Source organism: Spea bombifrons, chromosome 10 (genome assembly GCF_027358695.1).
Source record: "Spea bombifrons isolate aSpeBom1 chromosome 10, aSpeBom1.2.pri, whole genome shotgun sequence".
Classification (NCBI taxonomy): domain Eukaryota; kingdom Metazoa; phylum Chordata; class Amphibia; order Anura; family Pelobatidae; genus Spea; species Spea bombifrons.
In genome coordinates, this window is record NC_071096.1 from 33,329,182 (window position 1) to 33,354,517 (window position 25,336).

General features: G+C 43.5%; 4 protein-coding genes across 4 annotated transcripts in view; 1 reads left to right on the forward strand and 3 right to left on the reverse strand.

Annotated features, from left to right (window-relative positions):
* Window positions 1-1,854: 1,854 nt before the first annotated feature.
* On the reverse strand, window positions 1,855-8,646 carry AMFR (autocrine motility factor receptor). The gene is made up of 14 exons (XM_053449309.1): window positions 8,244-8,646; window positions 7,096-7,188; window positions 6,722-6,886; window positions 6,434-6,586; window positions 5,722-5,762; window positions 5,310-5,442; window positions 4,859-4,992; window positions 4,187-4,297; window positions 3,748-3,938; window positions 3,499-3,602; window positions 2,876-3,010; window positions 2,725-2,790; window positions 2,426-2,610; window positions 1,855-2,186 (listed from the first exon to the last, which is right to left on the reverse strand). Exons 1-14 carry the CDS (start codon window positions 8,439-8,441, stop codon window positions 2,021-2,023), a joined length of 1,875 nt encoding a protein of 624 aa, XP_053305284.1. The 5' UTR covers window positions 8,442-8,646; the 3' UTR covers window positions 1,855-2,020.
* Window positions 8,647-9,662: 1,016 nt separating this feature from the next.
* Window positions 9,663-13,147, reverse strand: NUDT21 (nudix hydrolase 21). The gene is made up of 7 exons (XM_053449316.1): window positions 12,882-13,147; window positions 12,086-12,286; window positions 11,460-11,523; window positions 11,056-11,145; window positions 10,754-10,829; window positions 10,468-10,582; window positions 9,663-9,960 (listed from the first exon to the last, which is right to left on the reverse strand). Exons 1-7 carry the CDS (start codon window positions 12,995-12,997, stop codon window positions 9,939-9,941), a joined length of 684 nt encoding a protein of 227 aa, XP_053305291.1. The 5' UTR covers window positions 12,998-13,147; the 3' UTR covers window positions 9,663-9,938.
* Window positions 13,148-13,217: 70 nt separating this feature from the next.
* On the forward strand, window positions 13,218-17,652 carry OGFOD1 (2-oxoglutarate and iron dependent oxygenase domain containing 1). Its single transcript, XM_053449310.1, has 13 exons — window positions 13,218-13,416; window positions 14,120-14,265; window positions 14,437-14,483; window positions 14,602-14,702; window positions 14,786-14,902; window positions 15,179-15,270; window positions 15,504-15,632; window positions 15,730-15,843; window positions 16,046-16,125; window positions 16,232-16,473; window positions 16,571-16,699; window positions 17,045-17,103; window positions 17,258-17,652. Exons 1-13 carry the CDS (start codon window positions 13,263-13,265, stop codon window positions 17,417-17,419), a joined length of 1,572 nt encoding a protein of 523 aa, XP_053305285.1. The 5' UTR covers window positions 13,218-13,262; the 3' UTR covers window positions 17,420-17,652.
* Window positions 17,653-19,830: 2,178 nt separating this feature from the next.
* BBS2 (Bardet-Biedl syndrome 2) overlaps window positions 19,831-25,336 on the reverse strand; it is a 7,493-nt gene continuing 1,987 nt past the window's right edge. The window contains exons 4-18 of the mRNA XM_053449308.1: window positions 24,879-25,004; window positions 24,530-24,592; window positions 24,328-24,405; window positions 23,763-23,867; window positions 23,534-23,620; window positions 23,008-23,143; window positions 22,705-22,844; window positions 22,407-22,551; window positions 22,053-22,224; window positions 21,377-21,506; window positions 21,146-21,277; window positions 20,895-21,032; window positions 20,492-20,604; window positions 20,205-20,353; window positions 19,831-19,948 (exon numbers count right to left, since the gene is read on the reverse strand). Of these exons, the coding sequence (XP_053305283.1) occupies window positions 19,842-19,948; window positions 20,205-20,353; window positions 20,492-20,604; window positions 20,895-21,032; window positions 21,146-21,277; window positions 21,377-21,506; window positions 22,053-22,224; window positions 22,407-22,551; window positions 22,705-22,844; window positions 23,008-23,143; window positions 23,534-23,620; window positions 23,763-23,867; window positions 24,328-24,405; window positions 24,530-24,592; window positions 24,879-25,004 (1,821 nt within the window). The 3' untranslated portion in view covers window positions 19,831-19,841. The remainder of the gene's footprint in view (window positions 19,949-20,204; window positions 20,354-20,491; window positions 20,605-20,894; window positions 21,033-21,145; window positions 21,278-21,376; window positions 21,507-22,052; window positions 22,225-22,406; window positions 22,552-22,704; window positions 22,845-23,007; window positions 23,144-23,533; window positions 23,621-23,762; window positions 23,868-24,327; window positions 24,406-24,529; window positions 24,593-24,878; window positions 25,005-25,336) is intronic.

Consider the following 25,336-nt stretch of genomic DNA (forward strand, 5'->3'; position numbering starts at 1 on the left):
TATTGGACTATGTGGGTGATGTCATGCTTAGTTACCTTTAAAGCAATTGGCTGGGTTTGGCAACACATCTAATATATCGGTGACCATTGGATATGATTGTTCCCTCCCCTAATCCGTGATGTCATTAACAAAGGAGATATAAGGCCAAACAGTCTCCATTTCGGAAGCCATTAGCCCAGACCTCTGAAGAAGCTTTGAGGAGCGAAACATGTCAGGGGGGGCTATTTGTCTGAGTTTTTAATAAGCCTGTGTCACTGGTCAGAATTCAATTATTCTTGTTGTTAGGACTGCAGCCATCAACAGTATATATGATTTGATGCTATTAGTGTTATACGACTGTGGGCATTTGCCCTCATGTCACAGTGACGTATACCTTTTACGGTAGGACTGGTGACACTGGTGTTTTTAAGCATCTTTTTTGGTTATACCTTTTAACAAACACGTTAATAAAAGTGATGTTTTAGGGTGGGGTAATAAAAAGGGTATTTTTGATCCCGGGAACGGGATTGGTTGGTTTTAGTTGTAAACTTACCCTTGGCCCCGCTGGGGCGTTATTTTGGAATTGCATACCTAAAACACTCAATGCTGTACCCGTCTCTGGCCATGAACATGTTCACAACATGTAAAACACCACAACAGTCACTGAAAAGCATAAATGTAACACTGATCAAATGTTTATTATTAGAATAAAATCCAGCAATTGCAATAGCCCAAATCACAAGGCAATCTCATCCCGTGTTAACAGCGGCATTATAAATGTTTTCTGAACGAGGCTGGACGCGACCTGAACCCTCCGACATTCATACATGGTATAAATGTAAAGACACACAGTGGAAGAAACATTTGCGTGTTGTCACACATGGGGAATGCACGCAGGGCTTTGTTAGCATGTTCATTGAGAAATGCCATCTGTGCCCATAACGGAGACTCCACCGCCAACGAAAGCAACGCACCATTTCCAACAAGGGGTTACACGGGAGTATAATGTGCAACAAACAACCAAACATAAGGACGGGTGACTGCTTGCGGGGAATCGGTATTGCTTACTCAGGAAGAAAGCCAGTTCCCGAGAAGTTTAGTATAAAACTCACAGAACGCACACTCACTGCCTCTTGTTCCATTACAGAAATATATTCCATCAGCTACAAGAAAACTATATGCAGCGGGCCAATTGTTACATATTAATGGTGGACTGTTGAGTCGACGTTTGACAAGGATGATGGGTTGGTCACCAACATCTTGTAGACTGAACTCCAAAAGTAGTTAGAAAGCCGAGGAGTGCCTGTGCAGCTTTCTGTCTGAAAACAATTCTGGCTGATGGAGCGAATTGTCTATCGCTTGCCCCCACGCGTGTCTCAGCTGCAGGCGGCCATGTCTATTTCCTGCTTTTGTGTTTCTTTCCACCTAAACACAAACTTTTTAACACTTCTAATAAAAAAAAAAACACAATCGTTCAGCTGAACGACATGAGAAGTTTGCATTGCAACCAATTGAGAAGCCCATTAGTCCTAGGCAGAAAGTCTACAAGTTCAAAGAGTCCTCTTTATGAAAAGGCAGGACCTGAGAGCTGCAGGTTAGCAAAAATACGTTTTATTTGCAAAACTGTTTCACCTTCTGCGTGACACGGCCGCTATGGGAGTCACCAGGAGGCCGTGCCAGGCTTCGTCACGCTGAACATTTTAGGTCAGTCCCCGGACAGGGAATACTTCAAGGTAAACAGAATATAAGAGGATTCTGGGTTCACCAGAGTCTTCTTCCTCTGTCTAAAATACTGAAGGTTTCCCCGTGTGACTGGAGAAAGGGTAGACAGTTCTAGGTGGAGGCATCCCAAACGATAATTGTGCGTCTGGGATCAAGATGCAGATTCAATTATAATCTATACATATTGCAGAAAAATATAAGGTTACAAAATCTGAGACTGGGAGCCAACACAGCTCTTTAATAAGGTGCAATGGAGTCTGTGTGTGCACCTCAGGTACAAGGAGGAGGAGGGTTAGGAGGTATCCGCATGCTCTGGGGGTCACTCAGGAGACTGCCCCGACTGAAGCCGACGTTCTGCTGCCGCTGCCAGCATTCGTCTGCGCAGCGTCACCGAATCTGGAGGCACTTCTGCTGAGAAAGGACTCCGGGCAGACGATGATGCGCTGGTGTCGTCTTGTTCTTCAGGACTTTTGATTAAATAACGCCTGCGGGAAAAACAGGAAAGAAGACTTTACCGTTATGACAGGAACCTACAGACGTGTCAAATGCTGATATTCTAGAAAAGCTAGATTAAAGCTCTTTGGGAAAAGCATTTCTGGCCAAACACCTCTTCCAAGGCCCATTTAACCATACTGTCCCTTTTTTTTGTTTATTCACTAAGCTACCCAGTTCTTGCCCCCCCTACACTGCCTTTCCTTGACGATTGTACTTCCTTCCCTCTCACCTTCTAGCGAGTTGAACCATATCATCCTTCCTCTGAACCAACATTCTCTGCCTCTCCTCGGCAGACTTAGAGAATCTGCTTCCTCTGGCCTCAAAGTCTTCAGCCTCGTTGGGTGGTGGCTCTGCTTCCCCAAACTCTTCAAATTCTTCCAGGTTTGGACTCAAGTCCAATGGAACGCGCTCAGGCTGAAGTAAGGAGACAAACGATCACAGAGAGCATTTAGCATTAAAATTTACCTAAACGGTATATTATTTAATGTATATTATGTCTGGTTTTGCTCCTCATCACCAAGGACCTACCTGCTGATCTGTCTGGCTGTTACTTTCTGATGAATCGTCATTCGCAATTCTGATTTCATCTGGCCTCTAGAAAATGGGAAAATAACATACTTGTTCCAAACATGCATACAATTCCAGAACGAAAATGGTTTGTGTTTGCGTGGGCTCTTACCTGTGTGGGAAAAGGAACTTGTATACGACCCTCCAAAATATTATCTGTCGTCATCTCTACTGAGCGAGTGAGCTGCAGGTCTTGCAGGACCAGGTGATACGGAACCTGTGGGAACATGTCTAGAACCTGCTGCGCCTGGGGAGAGACACGCAAGAAACATATCTGAGTTCAGAAACAGACACGGTGGATTTTGGAGATTCCATACATGATACCCACAATAGTATTAGTACCCAGTAGATATTGTAAAGGTTCATTAGTAAAAACCATGCATTAAACAAGCAGAAATCCGGGTTTGCAGGACGTTTGTTTAGATAAAGGGTACGATGCCAAGGTAACACATGCAAGACTTCATTTCACGCTTTAGGGTAGGTTCACTAAAGCAGGAATTTCCAAGAAAGTCCATAGCCATCCCCAGTAAGTTTACCTGAATTCCCTGAATTATAAACGCATTATCCAGGGCCCAAAGACATTCATTGGCTTTAGCCCCTTCATAATGTTTGGCGAAGACAGGGAGGTGATCTAACAACTCTCCAGCAAACTCATTCAAGACTCCTGCTTTAGTGAATAAGCCCATTTGTTTGCAGCGCACACATTCTCCGAGCGCACTCCATGCCGTTTCTCACCATGGCGTTTAGCTGTGAGTTATGAGCCTGCGCTATTCCCAAGATATTGGTAGTATGCATCACTTCCACCGAGAAGCTTGGCAGCCAGCTGGCAAATCGCGAGCCTACGAGGAAAAGCACACAGGTTAAAAACAACAATTCAAACATTGTGTGGAGCCCCTAAAGTTACTTAATACTCTCTATCCTCTGCCAATAAATCCTTTAACACTGGAATAAAAAAAACACATTTTCATAGAGCACGAGGCTCACCATCAAAATGGAAGAAGTGGTTATGATGGTTCAAGCGGGATCGTGCGTCCGTCACGGTCAGGGGGATCATATTCTGGTCAGTGTTGTCCCTTTGAGGCTCTCCTGGGGGTCTGTTGCCATCCGCCATATTTAAAGACATCCTGCAAGTTGGGCATGAAGTGTCTTGTTCCAGCCAGGAGCGGAGGCATGAGCTAACAAAGAGACGAGCAACTCTTAGCGGTCATTCACAAGTCATACATTCACCCATATCAAGCAGTTAAACAGTGAAATATTACCCACTGAACCAACGACAAGAACCAGGCTTACACCACCCCAAATTAGCCGCAGGAAGGCTGTAACCAGAATTCTGAGCTCAGACTGACATTCTGGAAGGGGCTTTAATTCATGCCCACAAAACAAGCTTAGCAGATAACACAAAATAAATGAATAAGACCCCTACTTGTGGAAGAGATGCCCACAGGGTAGTTTGCGTGCAGACTGCATGGAATCCCAGCAGATGGCACAGTCGTCGTTATTGGCTTCCAGTTCCTCCGGGGTCGCTACAGAAAAACTTCAGAAAGGGGAGAAATGCATCAGGGATGACTGTACGAAACATCAGGAGTAACACAAGCTACCTCCTTGGAGTACTGGGTGCCAACATACATCTCACAGCCCAGCAACCCACTATATAGTAACATAGTAACATAGTTCATAAGGTTGAAAAAAGACCAAAGTCCATCAAGTTCAACCTATATACATATTGTGGTCCCTACTATATACATATTGTGTCCCTACTATATACATATTGTGTCCCTACTATATACATATTGTGTCCCTACTATATACATATTGTGGTCCCTATATCTATGCGGAGTCTACAGGCTGAACTAATAGGCTTGTCTTACTTTGGCCTCCTCTTACAGTAGAGAAGAGCATCGTCTGTCTTCCCCAGAAACAGCCATTTGTAATTGCCTGACCCCCAGAACTGTATCTTTACATTTCAAATGCTCATTGAGGGTACCAAAAAATAACAGCTCTGTCTTTAAGCGGTCAGGTAAGTAAACGTTATGTACGATATAAACGTGACCATACAAACCCTCACGCGTTCTACACGCGTCCCACAATTACTTACTGAGCTTCCATGTTGCCAACGACTCGCAGGTAGTTCTTGTGGCGGCGCAGTCTGCGTTGCAGCTCGTGAAAGAGGTGTCGGAGTTGCATAAAGATCACCAGACTGGCCATTGAGAGCCAGATATTACCAAACAACTAAGACAAAAAGAAGAAGGACGTGAGCTGCGTATGTTTAGCATCCCAATCATCAGAACATTGTGTGTGGACAATGAACCAAGAACAAGAACGGGGGTGAGATATCTCAGTGAAGGGTTTGGGATAGAGAGCTCCAGGCCAGTTTCTACCTTCAGCTTTCCCACTCTGGCAGTGGAAGAACTCATGGGAAAGCTGACAGGTAATGGGGGTGTACAGAATAAAGCGCCTGCCACAGAAGAAAGGCAGGCGTGAGAAAAGATCAGAAAAGTACAGCAGAGGAAAGCCAAGAAAGCAGGTTCCTGCACCATATTACAGACCAGCATGTGAATATGATGCATCAGGTCCACAGACAGGTGACCGAGCTCCATGACGAAGTCTGTGTAATACACGTATGTCCCCTTTCCTTCCCATGTGCCTTCATGATTGAGATCCCAAAGATGAATAACATAGCTACAACAGAAAAAAAAATACCCACAAACTATAATCAGCACGCGGCTCCAAAGCCAACACCGCTCAGGATGAAGAATAATGACTGCGCAAAGCAAACGTGAAGTGATAGCAGCCTAATGCATAATGTGTATGACTGTGTATAATGCACACACATCATTCACACACACATGCATCATTCACTTACTAGGAGACACGGCCCTTGTACTTTACAATGTCTTAAAAACAGCAAAGCCATGAAAATAAAGAATTAAAAAGCTGATTATATATCTCGGTACTTACCGTAACACTACATGAGCCGTTCTTGTTGTCACCAGTATACACTAAAACAAGAGGGACAGAAGCATTAGGGGCCACGACCAGCACAGCAAGTGTCAGCAGCCAGGCGGACTCTATTCGGGAGAGGAGAATGTATTCACAGCAGCCGGCATTTTATTCATTATTACAAATTATCAACAGAGAGAAAACCGTTTCACCAGGAAAATCTCATTGTTCATGCGGGGATTTTACCAGATCCTGAGAGTTAACATCCACTCAGCGTACGCTGGGCTAGCTAACGGCGATATATCCCAATGATCCCATCAGCTGGTGGGAAGTATAGGTGTTCAGGCGGAGCCTATCATATACATTAACGTGCATTTATTATATAAGGCTAGCGCTAGTCTTTTATTACAGAACGTCAATAATGGAACGGGCACTCACGATAGAGACAGCTATGGCTGTACCGGGGTTATTTATCCACACATTCATCACAATCAAACTAAACAGCATAGCGGGCGATGTTCCCTATAGCACATTTTACAAACATATTACACCCAAAAGCCAATTAATATCAGAAATCAGCGAACAGATCTCTCGCCGGAATCATAAAATCTCAAGCATGAGCACCGTTGGCCAACAGTGAATACGAGACACTTTATTAAACTTTCCTAAGGAGAGACGGAAGCCAGCGCAGGCACATCGCTCCACTACTTGGTATAAACTGCAAACCAACCTCGGCGGCCATGAAAGCCAGCGTGTGCATCCCGTGTGCGTATCCGGCGAACCCGCAGAGCACGGCCAGAGCGCAGCACACCACCAGCATGGCGTTCAGAAGAACCAGAACCCGCACGTGGCAGCTCATCGGCGTGGTGGGAGAAAAGGACAGCTGTACGGAGAAGAAGAGACGGGTTCGATGAGCGAAGGGCCTGGCAGAGGAGGATGGGAGATGTAGTCCTGCAGCAGCTGGAGGGCCGCAGGTTGGACACCCCTGACGTAGAGGAACGCGCCGGGATGTACTTACATACTCAAATCTGTCTCTGCACAGCTGGACCATAAGGTGGAGGAAGACCAGGCCGGCGAACCACAGGAACCACAGCACCACCTCCTCCACGGTCTGCACGTTCAGAACCCCGAAGATGAAGATGAACTTATAAAAGATAAAGTTCCAAAACTTGTCTTTCAGATGCTTTGGGAGAAAGGAGAGAAAAAGCAGATGTTTATTCGGTGACTTCAAACAGGAGGGCAGAGAATACCGCCCCGCGCGGGGTACCCAAACGCACCGCCCCGCGCGGGGTACCCAAACCCACCGCCCCGCGCGGTATCCCTACATCACAACAGTTCCTAGAAAGCCCACTGAGATGCGTGGACGCAGCAGACGGGTCGGACCCCACTCACCTGCCGCTCGCTGACACGCAGGGGGCCAAACACCACACGCTGGATCAGCTTTGCGATCAGCATCAGCAGGCAGCACACTGTATTCACCAGAACCTGCGGGGAGAGAAAGGGAGCAGCTTACCGGCAGAGGTGGCACGCAGCACTTTCGGGGACTGCCGCTGTAACAACGCAATTCAAATAACTTCAGCCCGATCACTCTCCCCCCCCCGAACTTCTTATTCATAACAGGGGAAAGCAGGTGTCACACAACGCGGGGAGAGAGGGCATTCTCTGCAAATGTTGGTATAAAAAGCAATTCTGGTGCAATCACCACGGCAACTGGTCGACCATTCAGTTGATGCTCTAATGTTGGTAATGTAGGTAATTATACCGCTATGGTGCGAGTCTGTAAACGTACGAGCGAAGGATGAGGACTGTGCAATAACACCGGCTTATAGAGGAAGCAGCTGCTTCGCGTGACATCACAGCATCTGCCATGACATCACCGCCCCCCCCGTCAGAACGCTCTGCCTATTATTACTGTTGTTATTTTTAAGGCAGAACCCCGGATTATAAACACTTTAAACACATATTGACACAGTTGAAGTTTAGATTACAGAAATATGTCATCCCAACCTAAACACGAGCTGCGTCCGCACCGGCCCTTCATCGGGGTAAAGTCCAGCTACAGACATCGATGACAAACGCCGAAGGTGCAAAGCTCGAAACGTGGAGCAGTCCCTATGGAAACCGCCTGCCTACTCCCCGTTCATTAAATACGCCCGTTAGCGGTTTAACGCGTTATACACCTCCGGCTTGCGCAGGCTCATAGCTGCTGCCGCTGGGCGTACAGCGCGTTCCTTAACATCCCCATGAAATAATAAGTAGACGGACGTCGTGTACACAATAACAGCATCGTAATATGTACATTACTGAGAGGGTCGTGGATGAGGGGAACAGCCTCCCAGTAGAAGTGGTAGTGGCTGATAACAGCGATGGCATTTAAACATGCATGGGATAGGCGTATGGCCATATGTTACTTCTATGGAGCTCGTATGCTGTACTCCCCAGATCTATACACCAAGGTCTTAGGGCAAAGTCCTAAATGTGGAGCAGTCACCATGGAAACCAGCGGAAGGTTCGCTGTTCGCCCCGCAGCCCGCACTCACCCACACCCCGAGGCTGTCAGACACCAGGTACCGGCCCAGCTCCCCGGCCAGCTGCGGCCAGCTCTCCTCGTCTTCGGCTAACTCGGTGCTCAGGCTGCGGTAAGCGCTCAGGACACTCAGGCCCAGCACTAGGCCGCTCAGGCCGGTGTACGTCCGCAAGCTGGGCCACGGGAACCGCTCCAGGAACAGCAACGGCATTTCCACGTCACACCGAGGCCTCGGGGAGGGAATGTACGACCCGTCACGCCGAACCAGAGACCCCACGACACGGCAGCCAAAGGGGGCAGTCCGAATCGACCTTTTGGCTTCTGCCCCGGACCGCCTGTCTTCTCCTATACCGGAGACTGTGTCCTGCAACTCCGCGGCGGCTTTGCTCTAATCCCCGGTGAGCTGGCGCCCTCTCGTGGTGACAGCCGGGAAGTGCAGCCTGTGCAGGCGGATTAGGGAATTGCAGACAAGCGGGCGGGTAACTAGACACCAAGGGGTAGGGTAACCAGGAGTTATTTGCCCGAAGAAGGAAGCATGTTTAATAATACGGCATGTTAATAAATACACCAGACCTCCCCGATTTGGACCGATGCAGCGCAGGTTTTTTTTTTATTGCACTGTACCTACACTCCATCCACAAGTTTTTAAAAGCGGTGTTATCGTCACCACAACCCATAGAACAGTCTGAGACATCTAGTTGGTTTCTATGGTGATAAGACCCCATAAAACATTGAACCAGAATTGCTTTTCACACATAACCACTTTTGTATTTATTAACATTTCAGAGTCACAACTTGGGCATCGTGCATCGGGCACGTGACATTGAGAATTCAGTGACACGGACACCAGAGGGGACAAACCGTGCTAAAAAACCACCATGACGCTGCTCGAAAACCAGTGGGATCTAAGCCCATAGCGCTACCGTATTGCTCCCCGACTTGTGAATATCTAACAGCCGGCTGTGCGTGAAGGGACTTGTCACATGTAAAAGATAATCAAGTGATCCCTCTAGGTCAGGGGTGCCTAACCTGTAGCCCTCCAGCTGCTGCAGGACTACATCTCCCATAATGCTCTTTCAGCTAAGGAGCTTGCTGAGGAGTATGGGAGATGTAGATTAAACCCCCGAGCTGCACATGCACCATCCATACGGTTTCCTAGCTAAACTAACATAGCGCAAGGTGGCATAAAATGACTAGTTCTGTAGATATTATCTCCAGCTCTCGTCACCTCGATAAACTACTAGTCACATTTTATAGACGCTGTGGATTTGGGTGCCAGCTCATCACTCATAGACACGGGCACAGTGTAGGTATGAATAACGCATCTTCATCAACACTGTAATTTCATAGCTTTGGGGTTTTGCCCGATGAGTTTAAAAGATGGCTTTATTAACGCATCAACGAAAGCCATGTACAAAAAGAAAGACAAGTGTTGGAAAGAATCCTGTTTTAATTGTTAGAAAATTGAGTGACACATATAATGGAACACAATAAAAAAAATAAAAACACTATATAAACACCCCGCTGCTGCACAGTCCTTCTATTCTGATAGCGGGTGTCACAAATTTTTTTTTTTGGGGGGGAGGGGAAAAAAAAAGAAAAAGGAAAAACCAACATCTTTGTCAACTTCAGATGTCCCACTTTATAAAGCTGTGCTCACAGAGACCGCTTCATTCATGCAATGTCCTGCTCCAGAGACTGAACGTTCTCAGTTGTAAATAAAGTTGAACCTGTAAAAAAATAAATACAGAAATCAAAAAAAAAGAAAAAAAAGAATTTTGTACTATTCTAGCTCTGCACATTCTCTACAAGCACATCTCGGATATCCATAAAGGTGTAAGAGCGCAGCACCTCAGGGGTTTTTGGTACCTTAAATATGGGAGCTATTTGGATAATTTTGCCATATGCTTTCCTGTGAATGGTGCATCCATGTAAACTATAGACGTGACTGTCCTTTCCTTCATATATTCGGAAGGAGACAGTATATCCCATCACAGATGTACAACTTTACACCATTCCATGATACTGTCTGCTATCGTACACAATGCTCAGTCTCTCGCCTCCAGATCACAGTAATTCACAGATCTGTACAGAAGACACTTTCATTCAACGCTAACCTGCTTTTGGCAGAACAGAAGCCGTCAGAATCCATCCTGAAAATAACAGGCTGCAGCTAGACAAGAAGAGCGACTGTACAACCCAATATACTCCCAACGGTAGAAATGCTGAACTGATACCTGCTTAGGAGCTGCGGGAGGCTGGAAATGATCGGGCCGTAACCGGGGGCATTGTCGTATAGTTCAAACAGCGGAGCAGCGACAAGTTTGTAGTTCTTCGGGACAGCAAATAACGCTAATGAATAAAGAAGGCAAGAGATAAGACATACTGCTAACATCACGGTAGCATCCAGTGTTTTTTGGACAGGGTTTCAGAGACTGGATTGAAGACGCTCTTATAATAATTTGATGCCACCACTGTGTCCTATGAAGGAATTGCCCCACATTCTTAAACATTGAGCATTACCTTTTTCTTGCAACTGCACCAGAAACAGCTTCTTGTGTTCCTTAGGTTTCGTAATGTGAGCTGGAATGTATGGATACTGGGGGGGAAAAGAATTTGCTGAGAGACAGGAAAACTGGGAGAGGTTTGATTCACTATTTAGCAAAAACCATAATTTAAATATTAGTTATCTGAAAATAAATGGCTAGTTAATGTATTCCTTGTGATTAAAATGGTTACGTCGATTAGTTGTTAGGAATACAATATGGCAGCACTTACTGGCTGACCGCACATACACAAGCTTTTGTAAGTATTTAAATACAAACCTGAGGTGGTTCAAAGTTTGGCCTCCACCAGTTTCCAATGCAGTCATCAATGACCCAATCTTGCTGCACTCCATCCTGACGGCCTAGGATCTACAACATACGACAAAACGTATTAAACTCCATTACTAGCGAAGAGACCACACATTGACACGTCACCCACAAGATGCCCACCTATCCCATCCAATCTCGCTACTTTCCCCGACACATTATTATTTCTCAGTAATTTCCCCTCCAAAAACTGGGGACCAGATGGGACAGGTCTTAATGTGCCATCAAAATCTACATTTCTAATAAAGACAGATATCTAATTTAAGTAGAACATTTTTAGTAGTGTGACATTTACAAGATTTTATAGTGAAACCATTTGCATGAATATAATCAGACCAAGTCGAAATATAACTCACTTCTGTCATCAAACGCTTCAAGCCTTCCACCTCATCCTCTCCAGGGTTCAGCTCACCCCCAGGTCTGTGAAAAGATAGAATTTTATTTATTACACTTATGAGACAATAAATGTTAATATATATATATATATATATATATATATATAGAGAGAGAGAGAAATAGAACGAGAGAGAGGGAGGGAGAGGGATATTAGACATAAAAACATAATATCAAAAAAACTTGTTGGATTCTGTTTTGTTTACAAGAGATCTTGTTACCTCACCTTGCTAACACAATACTTTGTGGCAAATATCTCTTAACGTTTGCATAATAATCGCCCTGTCGTAATTCCGACACTAACTTTACCCACAGCTACAATGTAAAGGACTAGTGACGTTTGTTTATAGTTAAGATCAGTGTTAAATGGCAACGTGACAGAATACTCAATTTAATCAGATTATTTTTTATTATATTTATTTATGGAAATAAAATAATCAATTCAAGATAAACAACTAATTTTGTTACAAAAAAAAAATTGTAATAAACCACAGATGGTGCACTTGTTGTCGAATCACACCAATGGTTCTGAGATAATATATCACAATATAACAGGTGACATGGCCAGTGATGTCACTAAAGGACTCACAGTTTGAAGAAGGTGGTACCCAGCTGCAATAAGAGAACATGGGGTAGTCTGTGCTCGTGTACAATAAGAACCCCCTCAACCGTCCGTCTCATCCCGATCTTATCAAACTCCTCCCGCATGCGCTGGAAGCGCGCAGCCACCGAACTGTCCTTCTCGTACAGGGGCTCCTTCGTGCCAAACGTGTAATTTGTAAGAGGATATCTGAAAACAAAAATTAGGACACTGATTGTAAAACATTCAACAAGTACCTTTCCCCGAGGGGGTCAGTAATGCACCGGGGGGCAGACGGTATGTATGATCTGACAGCGGAACAAAAAGCATCAACGATAATATCTCCGAGGCTGATCTACAGAGCGCTGAACCTATGGAGGAGCCCGATCCGCTTTAATTAAAGCTTATGAATGATTATTATACAAGCGTCGGTTAGCTCTCTCCAATGTATCCAAAACACGCTCCTTCTCTGTCCCGCACACGTATGTAGACTTTTATTCATCAAGCGCTAACAGCCTATGTATAATAATGGGGAGGAACAATACGTGCAGTTATATAAGTACACCGCTCTATAGACATTTTAATCAGGGACTAGCAAATGTTTCCACCAATTAATCCACAAAACCCCCCAGCGGGCTCTGTAGTCACACAAAAAGTTGACAGATTGCTCTTCTACAGCACTGCACGACTCTCACTACCCCCAGCCAGCTAATGCTTCTATGGCGGTGATGAGCAGTCCTAAAGTTTCAAACGAGCCAGCTTTCCGCATGGCGACCCTCCCCTCACCCCCTGGGCCCGTCCTCACAGGTTTATGGTCCTCTCCAGAGTCAGTGGTTTGGTTTGCTGCAGGTATTTATTCCCGAACTGGTTTACACCGCGGGGCCACCCGGTCTGGGAGCGGTTTGGAGGCAGCACCGACATCCTAAGAGCCGGGAGTCAAACAGCGGGTATCCGGAAACCTGGCAGCCCACAAATAACCGGCTCCGTGGAATCTGTAGTTGGGTTTCAGGACCACAAAACGAACGGACAATGGCTCCCAGGAAGAGGAATGTCGTCACATCCGGAACCTTCGCCAATTCCGTCACATTTTGTCGACATCAATACCATCCCGGAAATAGTAGGAAGACGTGTTTTAGTGAGCGAGTTGTTCTCGCAAAGGTCTCTGGGAATTGTAGTCACCAGAGCCATGAGTAGCAAAAGAAGGCAGGGGGCAGATGGTGACCCAAGTAGCAAGAAGGGTAAACGGGAGGTGAAGGCAGAGCTGTCCTGGAATCTGACAGACAAGGCTGGGAGGGATGCAGCACGGAAAGCATGGGAGAAGAAGGAGACAGGGCAGTATGGTGAGTGACACATGGCTGACTGGGCAGAGTCACAGCCACCTACTCTATTACTGGCTACTAGCCAATGGTACGGCTAAGGTACAATACACAACAACGCGCATGCGCAAAGTCCAGACAAGTTAGGAATAGAAATATCATTGATATGATAACCCTTTGATTTTCACATAAGTCTCTAGATTCTGTGTGATCGTTATATCTTTTGAAGTCGATATTTGTTCCGCTCACAGAGCATACATATAAGAATTAAATAATACATGTTACTGGGAGTATCATGGAGCAAAACCTGCCATCCCTAATAGCATTCTGTAATTAAACTTGACATTAAAGCTTATGTACAAACACAGCGTACATCTACATGGGTGTGAAAGCATGATGAACGTCTTGGAACATTCTTCCATCAGAAGGACCCCCGCCAGATACTCAACACCACAGTTATTTCTACGAATGCCGTAATGCAAGATCTAAATATATAACTCCGCAAAAGAGAAGTCAGTAAGCATCCCATTAAGTAACACATTTGGGAATTTGCCGACAGACAGGTCGGGGTATTTATGCACATACTCTTCTATAATACAATGGGGATAAACAATGTCTATGGACTGGGTGTCAAGAGCGCCGTATACCTAAGAGTTGTCCACATGTCACTCTGTTGGGTTACACTATGTATATCTTATTCTATCTCACTGGCCTTCTCCTCTCCTAGGTTCGGTTACGTTGGATTCAGTCCCGTTCCCGCACTGCGTGATCCAACCGTTTGTCCAAAGCTCATCATTCCTAGAGGAACTGAAAGAAGAACTGCTGGGATTAAAGTTCAAAGAAAAATCCAATGACCTTTACAAGTTCAGACAGGTTGGAAGGGGGCAGGAGAGCTGCAGGGGGCTGTACAGAGGGCAGATTGTGGGAAATGTTGGTCTGTGACCAGCAGATTCTCGGAGGACATTAAGATTATTGGTATAGAGTGTTGAAGATGTTACATGTGTCCGTAGATTCTTTATTGATCAGTTAATGTCTCTTCCTTAGTCAGAGGATCTGAAGAAGCGGAAGGAGCCACATATCAGGGCGTTGAGGTGAGTAGACTCAACCTCAGCATCTACTATTATTATTGTGACACACTTGATTGGCCACAGTTACAATAGAAATTATTCACATTTGAGTTTCTACTTTGATTTTTTTATTGTGATTCAGACAGGTGCTGTTTGAGGACTTCCGTGAGTGGCTTTCTGAGGTTACTAACGTGAAGCTGGAGAAGACGGTTGACATGTCCTGTGCACGGTATGACTACACAGGTAAACAGACATTCGAGACATAGGCTAAAATAGAGACATACAAGAGTTGGACGCTTTAACCATGTGTTTCCCTCTCTGCGTAGATACTCTGCTGTGTCACGATGATGAGCTAGAAGGAAGGAGATTTGCTTTTATTCTGTACCTGGTTCCTGAATGGGCCGAGGCAGATGGTGGATCCCTTGATTTGTACGGCACAGATGGTAAGTCTGTCTTTCTTCCTCTTCTTAAGAGTCTTTCTACAGGCTTTCTCCATGGGTAAGGTTCACCAAGAGTGGCGTTTCAAATGCCTTGACAAAAAGCTGCCGTGGAGAGAACTAAAACCTTGACATAAAAATCATTAATGCATCATTAATCTCGTGTAGTCCAGTCCTTTTTTTCCTCCCTAAAAATAGCAGCTTTTAGATATCTTTGTATACAGTGCTATACTTGCTACAGTACTTCCAGTGAACTAAAGTGATTGTTCTTTGGCCTTGCAGAATGCATACAGCCTGGACCCATCGTAAAGTCTCTGATTCCCCAGTGGAACTCACTGGTTTTCTTTGAGGTGTCTCCAGTTTCATTCCATCAGGTGAGAAATACATGAAAATACACGGGCTTAAATGTCAAATCGCGCAAAATATACATTCTGAGGTCACAATACAAAAAAATATGCTCTCTCCCCAATAACCGATCAAAAGTATGACTTACTACATTTAGTATGTTAATCGAGTGTCTCACTGAGTATCATTACTGTAGTAATACATTTGTACAACATATGATTCCGTTTACTGTGTTCTCCTATTACTTGTTTCTGTTTTTTAGGTATCGGAGGTGCTGTGTGAGGGAAAATGCCGTCTGTCCGTCAGCGGTTGGTTTTATGGACCCTCTTTGGAAAGGCCTCCTCTGTCCCTTGACCCAATACCTCTCCGCAGTCCCCACATACCACATGATGTAAGATCTTGTTATTGATTGGCAGCCTAATCCTGGTGCCAGTGGGAATGTCATATGCCAGGTTTCCGCTAATCTATGGCCTACTTGCTCCCTCCAGCATGAGATCTTGTATGAGTGGGTGAACCCGGTTTATCTGTCTGTCGACTCTCAGGCTCAGATTCAAGAGGAGTTTGAGGAAAGATCTGAGATGCTCCTGAAAAACTTCCTTCAGGTTTGTACAATGCAAGGCAAAAATAGAATTAAGCAAGAGTGATTGGCTACTGAGATGGTTGGGAAGAAGGTGGGCAACATTATGGAATTTGGCCATTCAGCCTTAGGAGAAAGTATGAAAGGAAAATAAGGACACACTGGAAAGCCAAACAAATGTGTTTAAAAATGCTTTTTAAGATTTCATGAAGGTCTGTACCTTTTAGGAAAATAAGTTCAACGAAGTGTGTGCAGCTCTTGAGAGTCAGAATATCAAGTGGGAGAAGCTTGGTCATCCAAACCGAAGGTAAGGAGAGGACTGTGAAGCCTCCATCTATATTATGGTGTGGAGGGTAAGGACACAATTAGGATGAGTTTGTAATTATTCACCTGTCACTCCGCTTGTCCTGTAGATGTTATGAAAGAGCTGCTGCTGATCTCCCAGAAGTGATCAGTAACTGCATGGAACTGCTCGGGTCAGAAGCTTTCTTCCTGCTGCTCTCCAACCTCACTGGACTTAAGCTGCATTTCTTGTCTGGAAATGATGATGATGATTCTGATGAAGAGGAAGGACCTGGACCATCCACGAGCAACGGTACAACATCCTCAGACTCTGAAGCCAGAGCTGTACAGCCTAAGAACAATTTGGAAGAAAGTAAGCATACATAGGACACGTGTCTAAATGTCGTCGGTGCTTTGCTCTTGAAGGGACGTCTTAAATTAAACGCCTCTTCTTCACCCTCCACTGTAAGGTGAGAAGGTTCCTCTGTGCAGCGGAGAACTACGGCATTGGCGTCACGGTCACTACACCTTGATTCACGACCACGACCCGGAACGCTATGAATTTGCACTGGACCTGCTGCTCTTCTTTGGGTGTGATGGTTAGTGTCTGAACTGGTTTTTGTAGTTTTGTAAATGTATTAGACAGCAATATCTTTCTCATTGGAAATAATATTATGTTTTGTGGCAGGCTACAGCTGCGGCAGCACAAGCATTGTTGGTGCAGTTTCCAACTTAATCAGTTATTTCTTAACATTTATAAAATCAAAGTTATTTGAATCAAGACATTAAAAAACGGGTGTAAGTAGAAAGCAGTTTGCTTACTTGGCTCTGACTTCTCAGCCGTCTGTCTAGAAGCCATCTGGTCGCACGCTTCTTGTAGTTGACACATATTACTGTAATGTTTCTTTAGAGTTCAGCGTTTAATAACTCTTATTATTATTTAGACTGGCAAGAAGAGTATGGAGGATTCACTTCTTATATTGCAAAGGAAGAAGATGAGGAGGTAAATATATAAAACATTATTTATTGGACATGATTTTATTAACAAATTCACTTAGTGGATAAATGGACGTGTCCAAAACAGGATAAAGTAATTAGTTTTGTGTTGATGGAGTATTTCGCAACACTTACTAGCAATCAGTTCTTTATTTTCCCAGCTCCTCACTGTATATCCAGAGAACAATTGTCTAGCCTTGGTCTACAGAGATAAAGAAACCATGCGGTTCGTAAAACATGTCAACCACAAGAGTCTGCAGAGAGATGCCAGCCACCCAAGCTGCAAGGGATTCTGGGACTTTTCATTTGCCTATCACGAATGACATCACTGCGTTTTTAGGTTCTGTGCTTCAAAATGGGATTGCATAAGTGTGTTAAGAGAGAGAACTTGCATTCAAGTCGATACAGCAGAGTAGGTGGAACTACGCTTAATCTTAAACTCTTTTGCCCAAGAACATGCGCTGCTTGGGGTGTATACGATTATTTGAAATGATACACGTAACAATGGAAAGACTCCCTCTTGCACAGTTTTCTAAATAAAACAAAGTTACCTGTTTATTTTTGTAATGTATATTTCAGAAGACAAGCAAGATAATAAATGTTTCAAACAGCATGTTAGATACTGGAAAGGCATTTTCTATCACTGTAATAAACCACTGAACAAACTCACACCACTATAGTTATAACGCAGCAAGCCTGCTCGGTCCGAGTGATCCGTGGTTAGTGACAGAGTTAGAACTGTGTCCTCTGTGCTAATTATCATTGGATTTCATTGTCATTTTTGGTTTTCTAAGGTGCTTTCATACAGTATCATTTCCTGCAATTTGCATTATTCTAGCTCAAGATGTAGACAGGATTGATGTAGCATCTACATCACTTATACTACATGTATGTGTTCCATCATGTATTGGCACACCAGCCTAGCAGCTCTTCATGTTCTTACACTGTGTGCCAAACAGACAGTCTGGACCAGGATATATATATATTCCCAGACAGTACAGATTCATAACTCGCATAAAACAAATACACAGTATATCTGCACTCACGCCAATAGTTATGTCTTGAGTTTTAACTTGAGTCTCCGCCACTGATTCCTTTTTCTGTAAAAATCTGAGCAATGTTTGAGTTACAAATTCTGCATGTAATCTTACCTGTTTGCTGTTGGCAGCGCTAGGTCGTTGCGTGATCCCTTAGTACCTGGACAGAACCCAGCCAAAGCCCATCTGTGCCACTGAGATAGCAGCCTGCCAGTTACGGTATTATCATATCTAAATCATTGTAACGGGTGAGGCTCAGATGCCCTGCATACTATTTCACATAGAAACGCTCAGCACAGCACAGGGAGGTTTAAGAGACTTCAATAAAACATGAAGACATTTACACAACGGTTGATTTAATATCGGTGTTATTTTTTTACATTAAAACACTTTCTGTGAATGCTGTAGAACAGATGCCAGTCAGTCTAAAGTGAAATGAAAGATGTCCACTAGCTTTTCACCAAATGCTGACATGAAATAGATGGGGTGGGGAGAGGTTCAGGTCTCAACAACACTTTGTTGACACAATTATTTTCCCAGATTTAACCTTCCCATAAAATATTTCTGCTAATCACACATACATGTAATAATTGTGTGTGTGCGTGTGTGGGAAGGGGTGTCCTCTATTCTCTTAGTTTATTTGATACACATCATTACGATTTAATTTTTTAAATCTTTGCTATGCTTTTATAATGTGATGTGTGAAGTCTTTCAACAGACAGACCGGGGAAACTACCGAAAATACTCACATGTTGAGTCCCGCTGCGGAATTACTGTCTGGGTGGAGTTGTTTGATGTGTTAATTCCTCATTAAAAAACAAGGTAGTGACAAAAAAAAAAAAAAACAAACAAATCTTATTGTTCAAAAATATAAGATTCAATAAATAAGTTTTTTTTAAAAAGTGCAATTGTTGTGAAAAAAACTTCTTTAACACTTTATATACTCTGTGCTAAAAGGTACTGTATGCTGTGTAATGTGTTTGCTTGTGATGTCACGTATGTGAAAACGCTAAGTGTAAAGTTTTTTTTAACAGTCCGTGTGCAGGTACATGTGACTTCCTAAATCTTTTTAAAAACCACCCGTACGTATTAATCACAATTATTTGGACATGAGGTGCAGCTACGTCCCACCATGTCTGAAGTACACAAATATTATTTGTATAAGTTATCATTATTATTATGGTACATTCTGGAAAACGCACCTCTTTCGTCACCGAGTTGTAACTCACTGCTAAGCAGTGAAACCAGAACTCTGCATGAACAAACCACAAAAAGGATACCGACTGCAAGCTGATTCTTTGGAGATTTATGTAAGTGGTAGCCCAATGTACAAATACAAAATAAACTACGGTACTTTATAATGCGCCTAAGTCTTTTTTTTTTTTCCACAAAAGCTGCATTTTGACCATGTACGGCCCACGTAGTTGTGGAATGCGTTTGCTCAAGTTATAACGGTGTTTAAACACTTAACTGTGCCAGGATGTAAACAAATCGTGTCCTAGGGTTCACAATGTAAGTAACAGCATTATTTACCTAAAGAGCCCTACTGGGTTCCACTGTAGCTGAAGACACAACTACCAGGGATGGGAACCTGCATATAATACAACAGTCCTTACAGGAAGATCATCCCTGGTGAAGGTAGAAGTCAGTCCTTTGTTTCACACGTATAAAACACCTAAAGATTGTCACAAGCAATGGAAGGGATGTCCTAGGAAGGGGTGGCTCCCACACGCATGATCCTAAACAAGGCATTGATGTTGTTGTTCCGAATGGCATCTCTGCAGGCGGCAATCACTTGAACTTTGGGTTTCCCAACTATGAAGACAAGGAATTATGTCAAACCAAAGTGTTTCGAGTAAAAGATACTTTGCTCTCATATACAAAGACCGGAGCTTGTCTATCGTAAATGGAATGGCCAGAAGTTACTATCCAAACGGTATAAGGTAGTGACCACACATGCACAATGATAAAATACAATAACACGTTAACATGAAAAATAAGACCTACTTAACAAGATGGTTAGCGCTGCCTGTAAAGTTCTGATGACAAAGTTGAGTGTCGCCACACTTACCCCGCAGACGGCCCGCACGCTGAATTGCCTGATTCACGCATTTCAGATTATTTATTAGCTCAGTGTGATTATTACAACGAATCTTGTAGCGATTTATGAGATCTCGGTTGAGGTCGTAGAGTTCTGTGTACCGTTTTCTCATATTCTTTCTGCATCAGACAAAAACAAACACGTGGTTTTGGAATTTATGCTTGAAGTGTATTGGGATTAGAATAGATCACGTCCACCCAAAGGCTCATCTTCTGGCTGATCACTTAAAGTACATGTACATTGTAGCGATGACTTACATGTCCCTCATTAGACGCGAATCTTCGGCCTGCACTAGCATGCTGCGGACCACGCTAGACTGTTCAGCCATGTCTGCGGTAAGCTTCTGGTGCACAGAGTGAGACTCATCCACCTGTCATTGACATAGAAAATAGCATGACATAAAGATATATTGATAGCATCTCCATATAGCTCATTAATGTTTTTACCTGGGTATGCCTATATGCAAAAGATTATAAAGATCATGTGACTGAGTAGGACTGTGCATTTCATGGTAGGAGTATGAGCAAGTTGTTATTTTATAACAGAGTACAGTTAAAAGGAAAGTACTTATGGTATCAGTAAGCTTACGAGCAGGGATCCCTATAACTGACAATATACCCCTGCAGAGAGGCACAGACACGCTTATTTCATCTAACACACCTGCACCAGCACATTTCGAAGATGATCGAAGTATTTGGGGAAATCGGCTTCCACGTTTAAGTCTTCTATGGCTAGGAATGAAGCCAAAGATTGGATGATGTCACCTGCTAGATCCATGTCATCTGTCTGCACTGAAATCTGAAGAGGGATACAAGGTGTTACACACAGTGAACAGGTAAGTAACGCTCTTCCATCTTCCTGCTCAGGGCCTACCAATAATCTTATAAATGGACATGGGAGGATCCGGCTACCTCTCCATTGGATTTCATTCTTATTAGAAGTGTTCCTCCATCACGAAGCGACGTGAAGCTGATCTGGAATGGCATGCTCTGCATCTCAGTGTCTTCAGGCAATAAGAAGTTCTGATTCAGCCAAAGAACCACCTGGGTAAAAAATATAACGTAAAGATAACAATCTACCAAATAGAAATGGTACTGGAAACCAATTTTGTGAATAATTCACGCACTGGGCATAGCACTCACCCTCTGAACTCGTTCACTAATGGTGAAGTTCACATGGCTGGTTGGCTCTGGTGCAGAAGCTGAGTTACTCAGCACATACATGGAGAAGCGAGGCAACTGCCGTGTCAATTCAAAAACATGAAACTGTACACTAGAAGTAAACAAAGGCATCGCAAGTTTAAATGGAAGAATTATAAAAAACAAATTATTACCATTTACATTTCAAAATGTCAGGGGTTTATTAAATGCGAAGATGGGGAGGCCTCCAGCCTGTTCCATGCAACACTGATGAGTGACACCTCCGGGCAGTGTCCCACCACGACCACCAGATCTTCTTCCGGCTCCCTCAAACTACAGTCGCTAGCTGCAGCCTCGTGAGCAGCCGCACCGCACACAAGATGGCCACGAAGGACAGAGGAGAGCAGAGCACCCGGTTTTGAATTAGGTGCCGATTACGAAATCAAGGCTTTTTCTCCTCCATTTTCCTACATAAACTCCACTACACCTTGCAGTCTGATGCTCTTACCTATGTTCACCAAAGTGTATTCTGTCTTAGTGTGTTCTTTTGCTACCTTGTACCTATTCTTGGCCCGGCTTGACCCTGAACTAATGGAAATCCATCCCGTTGGCGTCCATTGACCTGGCACTTTATGAGGTTAAATGGGTTTTACCAAATACGTTCAATCAATTTTCCTACCTGCTCCTATATCCCACAAATGCTTTGATGTGCAGGTCCACAGGCACATCCTTGGGAGGACAAATAGGAACCCGAATGCGCCCTGTTAGATGCTGAGCGCTGGGATGTACAACATGGCTTTCTCCTTCAAAGATTCCTTCGGCAAAGATTAGGACAGCACGAATGATGGTATCTAAGGGTGAATAAATAGTTTAAAACGCTTTTGTTACTGGACTATCAGTCTGTCCTTCCTGGTCTAGAAGACAAATCTGTGGTATGTTTGTTGGAAAAAGTGTTTCCCAGTACTAAGGCTGTCATTTTACGGGACCAATTTCCTGTTCACCAGCATGTGAGCAGTTTGGAGACAATGCTCACCATTAGATGTTGAGATGCTCAGTTCCACATGCGCAGCCCGCGTGTCAGTGCCCAGACTCACAGACAGAGCAGTCTGTAGCTGTGTATTTGCTGGAATAACCCCCATCTGACCATCAGGTTCGCTCGCTTGGACCCGTGACTCTGCCTGTTCCAGAAACGCAATTCAAACATTACGTGAAACAGTAAATATTGTAACGAGCTGTAACATTGGATTGTACTTCTGTATACCTAGCTTTATAAATGCAGCTCTGATGAAGGCACGATGTAAAAATGATCACAAATGCCTCACTAAACATACCTTTGTATTCTCTTGATAGTTCTTCAGTTCCAGCAACAAATTCTGCTTTTTCTGGCTCAGCTCCCGAACTAGTTCTTGTTCAACACTTGTGTCCAAAAGACTCCCTGCAGCCTCTTGGCTTGAAGGGAGATAGCCCCGAACTGCGATGTAGAGGAGACAAAAACTTCTTAAGAGCATATGGGAACATCTCTCAATGATCTATACATTAGGGAAGCTACCCCTACACACAAGCTACCCTTACCTACTAACACATTCATTATTTAAACAAATTCCACTGAGAGCACTTGTCCATTCACTGCTCACCTTCTCCATCAATGGAGCAACAGATAAGCTGCATCTTTCCATCCATACGGTAATCTCCTTCAACCACCCCAGCTACTGAGGAGGAGAAGTTATCCTTAAAGATCACCTCTCCAGTTCGGTCACTACGAGCATCGATCTGCAAATATACAAGGAGCTTAATGACTACATACCATGTTACATGTTATATTTCAGGATAAAGAACACAAAGCCTTAGTCTCAGTGGTATAGGAGCATTAGAGTGGCATATCTTCATGCTCGACACATGCACATACTAACTTTAACAACTATAAGTACATTAATTCCCAGTGAGATATATATATATATATATATATATACATGTAGTACTAGACCAAATGAGAATGGCAGCATGAAGCATCACTATAGGCTGCCAGAACCAGTCAAAAGATGTCATCAACAAAACAAGACAAGTTACATAAGCTGACCATTCCCTAATGAGATTCATGCAAACTCACTTGTGCATGGGGTGCAACGGACAACTATAACAGGCTGACCACCTTGCACTCACCTTCCCGTTGGACCATCCAGTGATCAACTCACATACACCATCAGAGTTGAGATCAAAAGCATGGATACTCATTGCAAGGTTTTTAGACTGTAAAGATGGAAAGAAAACTTAGAACAAAAACCAGAAGACATCGACTAAAATATTAGGAGTGATAGAACCCTTTGAAGGGTAAAACCTGCTACTTGTAACACAATAAGAAATACAAGGAATAAATCACGTTTATACACACCTTTATCCTCCAGTACCGAGATGTCCGGTCATACACCCCAACAGTACCATTGGAAAGCGCATACCCAAAGCGACTGCCGTACATAGGGCACAGAGATGTAATAGTCTGGAAACAAAGAAGTCACATTGAACATATCCACATATCACTGTGACACTAAACATTTCCGCAATACATGAAAAGTTATTCACCTTTCTGTCATGTCTATCAATTTCTTCTTCTAACGAAGGGCACATATGGCTTGTACTGCGCTCCTACCAAACCTTCTGTGTAAGGACTGCATTATGTTGTTGAGGCAACAACATAATGCAGGTGATATGTGTAACCCTGGGGCAACCTCATATCCTCTAAGCTTTAAAATCTCTTGGGCCACAAGGCAGCCAGATACATAACACTCTCTTTGATTATAAGTCACACCAAAAACCTCAACTCTTATGAGATCCTTTCAGACTGAACAATTTTGGAGAAAGCACAAACAGACACTGAATCATTCTGCAAGACACAACTTGTTTAATGGAAAGGAGAAGCAGTAATAAAATTTCACAACTTGCTACCTGCCGTTCCTTACCTCAGTCTCTGTCATCTCTGCTACTATTTCATCTTCCTTAAAAACTCTGATGTCAAAGTCTTCAGATCCTACAAGAAGCTAAAGGAGAAAATCAAATCCCTTTCTCACGGTTGTCAAGAGAACAAAGGGTAAAACTAAGAAGGTAGCATATGGCATAGTAAATTCATTCTACACAGAACACAGGACAGATCCACAGACATACCTCTTTCTTTCCATCACCATCAAAGTCACACAGCGCTAGAGAACGTACGTTATCTCCAGTAACCTAGGACACGAATGATTATGGTTTGTTAAATCTTAAAAATGTTCTGCATTATGCGCAAATATCATGATTTATACTGAAGCAAGAAGGAAAACATTTAGAACGCTGCACAGTTATAGACCAGAACATGTGGCTTAGAACTAAGTAGGGATATTTAGACTTCAGTTAGGAGGCTATAAAAAAATAAGGAGACCCTCCAAGACATTTACACTCTCCATTAACTTTTCCGAAAGAATAGATCCACACCAAACAGCAGGTACCGTTCTAAAAATGAACGTTATTTCCTCACCGTCCAAAACATGTCACTTCCACTGCGGTCAAAACCTTGCAAGGCACAGTTTCCTCCGATGAGAGCAAGAGGAGAAGAAATATCTCCCAGCTTCCCCAGCACAACTGCATTAGCGCCATCTGCAATCTAGAAACAGCATGTGAATATTATACATAAAGAGAGGTCTTTACAAATAGGAACATAAGCAGACAAGGTTAAAATGCAGTCGTAAAAATATTAGGTCATAACTTTCATTTTTATAGTAACATTGAAGTAAAGTGAAGCGAGGATATTATAATAACATAGGCACAGGATAATATGAACACTTTGCAGTGTTGATATGCTGAAATAAAATGGAAATATATTCATAAATGGATCTGAAAACATATTTATTGTCATATTATATAAAAAAGCTTATTGAGAATGTATATTTTCTTCTGCTTTAAATGCGTATTAAGGAGGGCATTTCCATGGCAAAC

Bases quoted from the DNA above. Each gene is read 5' to 3' on its own strand.
- AMFR (XM_053449309.1), bottom strand. From the start codon at position 8,441: ATGCCGTTGCTGTTCCTGGAGCGGTTCCCGTGGCCCAGCTTGCGGACG. The intron at 7,189-8,243 runs GTGAGTGCGGGC...CTCTCCCCGCAG, and splicing joins CTGACAGCCTCGGGGTGTGG to GTTCTGGTGAATACAGTGTG. The intron at 2,791-2,875 runs GTAAGAGCCCAC...CCCATTTTCTAG, and splicing joins AAGTTCCTTTTCCCACACAG to AGGCCAGATGAAATCAGAAT.
- NUDT21 (XM_053449316.1), bottom strand. From the start codon at position 12,997: ATGTCGGTGCTGCCTCCAAACCGCTCCCAGACCGGGTGGCCCCGCGGT. The intron at 11,146-11,459 runs GTGAGTTATATT...CGTATGTTGTAG, and splicing joins TGAAGCGTTTGATGACAGAA to ATCCTAGGCCGTCAGGATGG. The intron at 10,830-11,055 runs GTTTGTATTTAA...TTTCCCCCCCAG, and splicing joins CAAACTTTGAACCACCTCAG to TATCCATACATTCCAGCTCA.
- OGFOD1 (XM_053449310.1), top strand. From the start codon at position 13,263: ATGAGTAGCAAAAGAAGGCAGGGGGCAGATGGTGACCCAAGTAGCAAG. The intron at 15,271-15,503 runs GTGAGAAATACA...TCTGTTTTTTAG, and splicing joins CTCCAGTTTCATTCCATCAG to GTATCGGAGGTGCTGTGTGA. The intron at 15,844-16,045 runs GTTTGTACAATG...TGTACCTTTTAG, and splicing joins TCCTGAAAAACTTCCTTCAG to GAAAATAAGTTCAACGAAGT.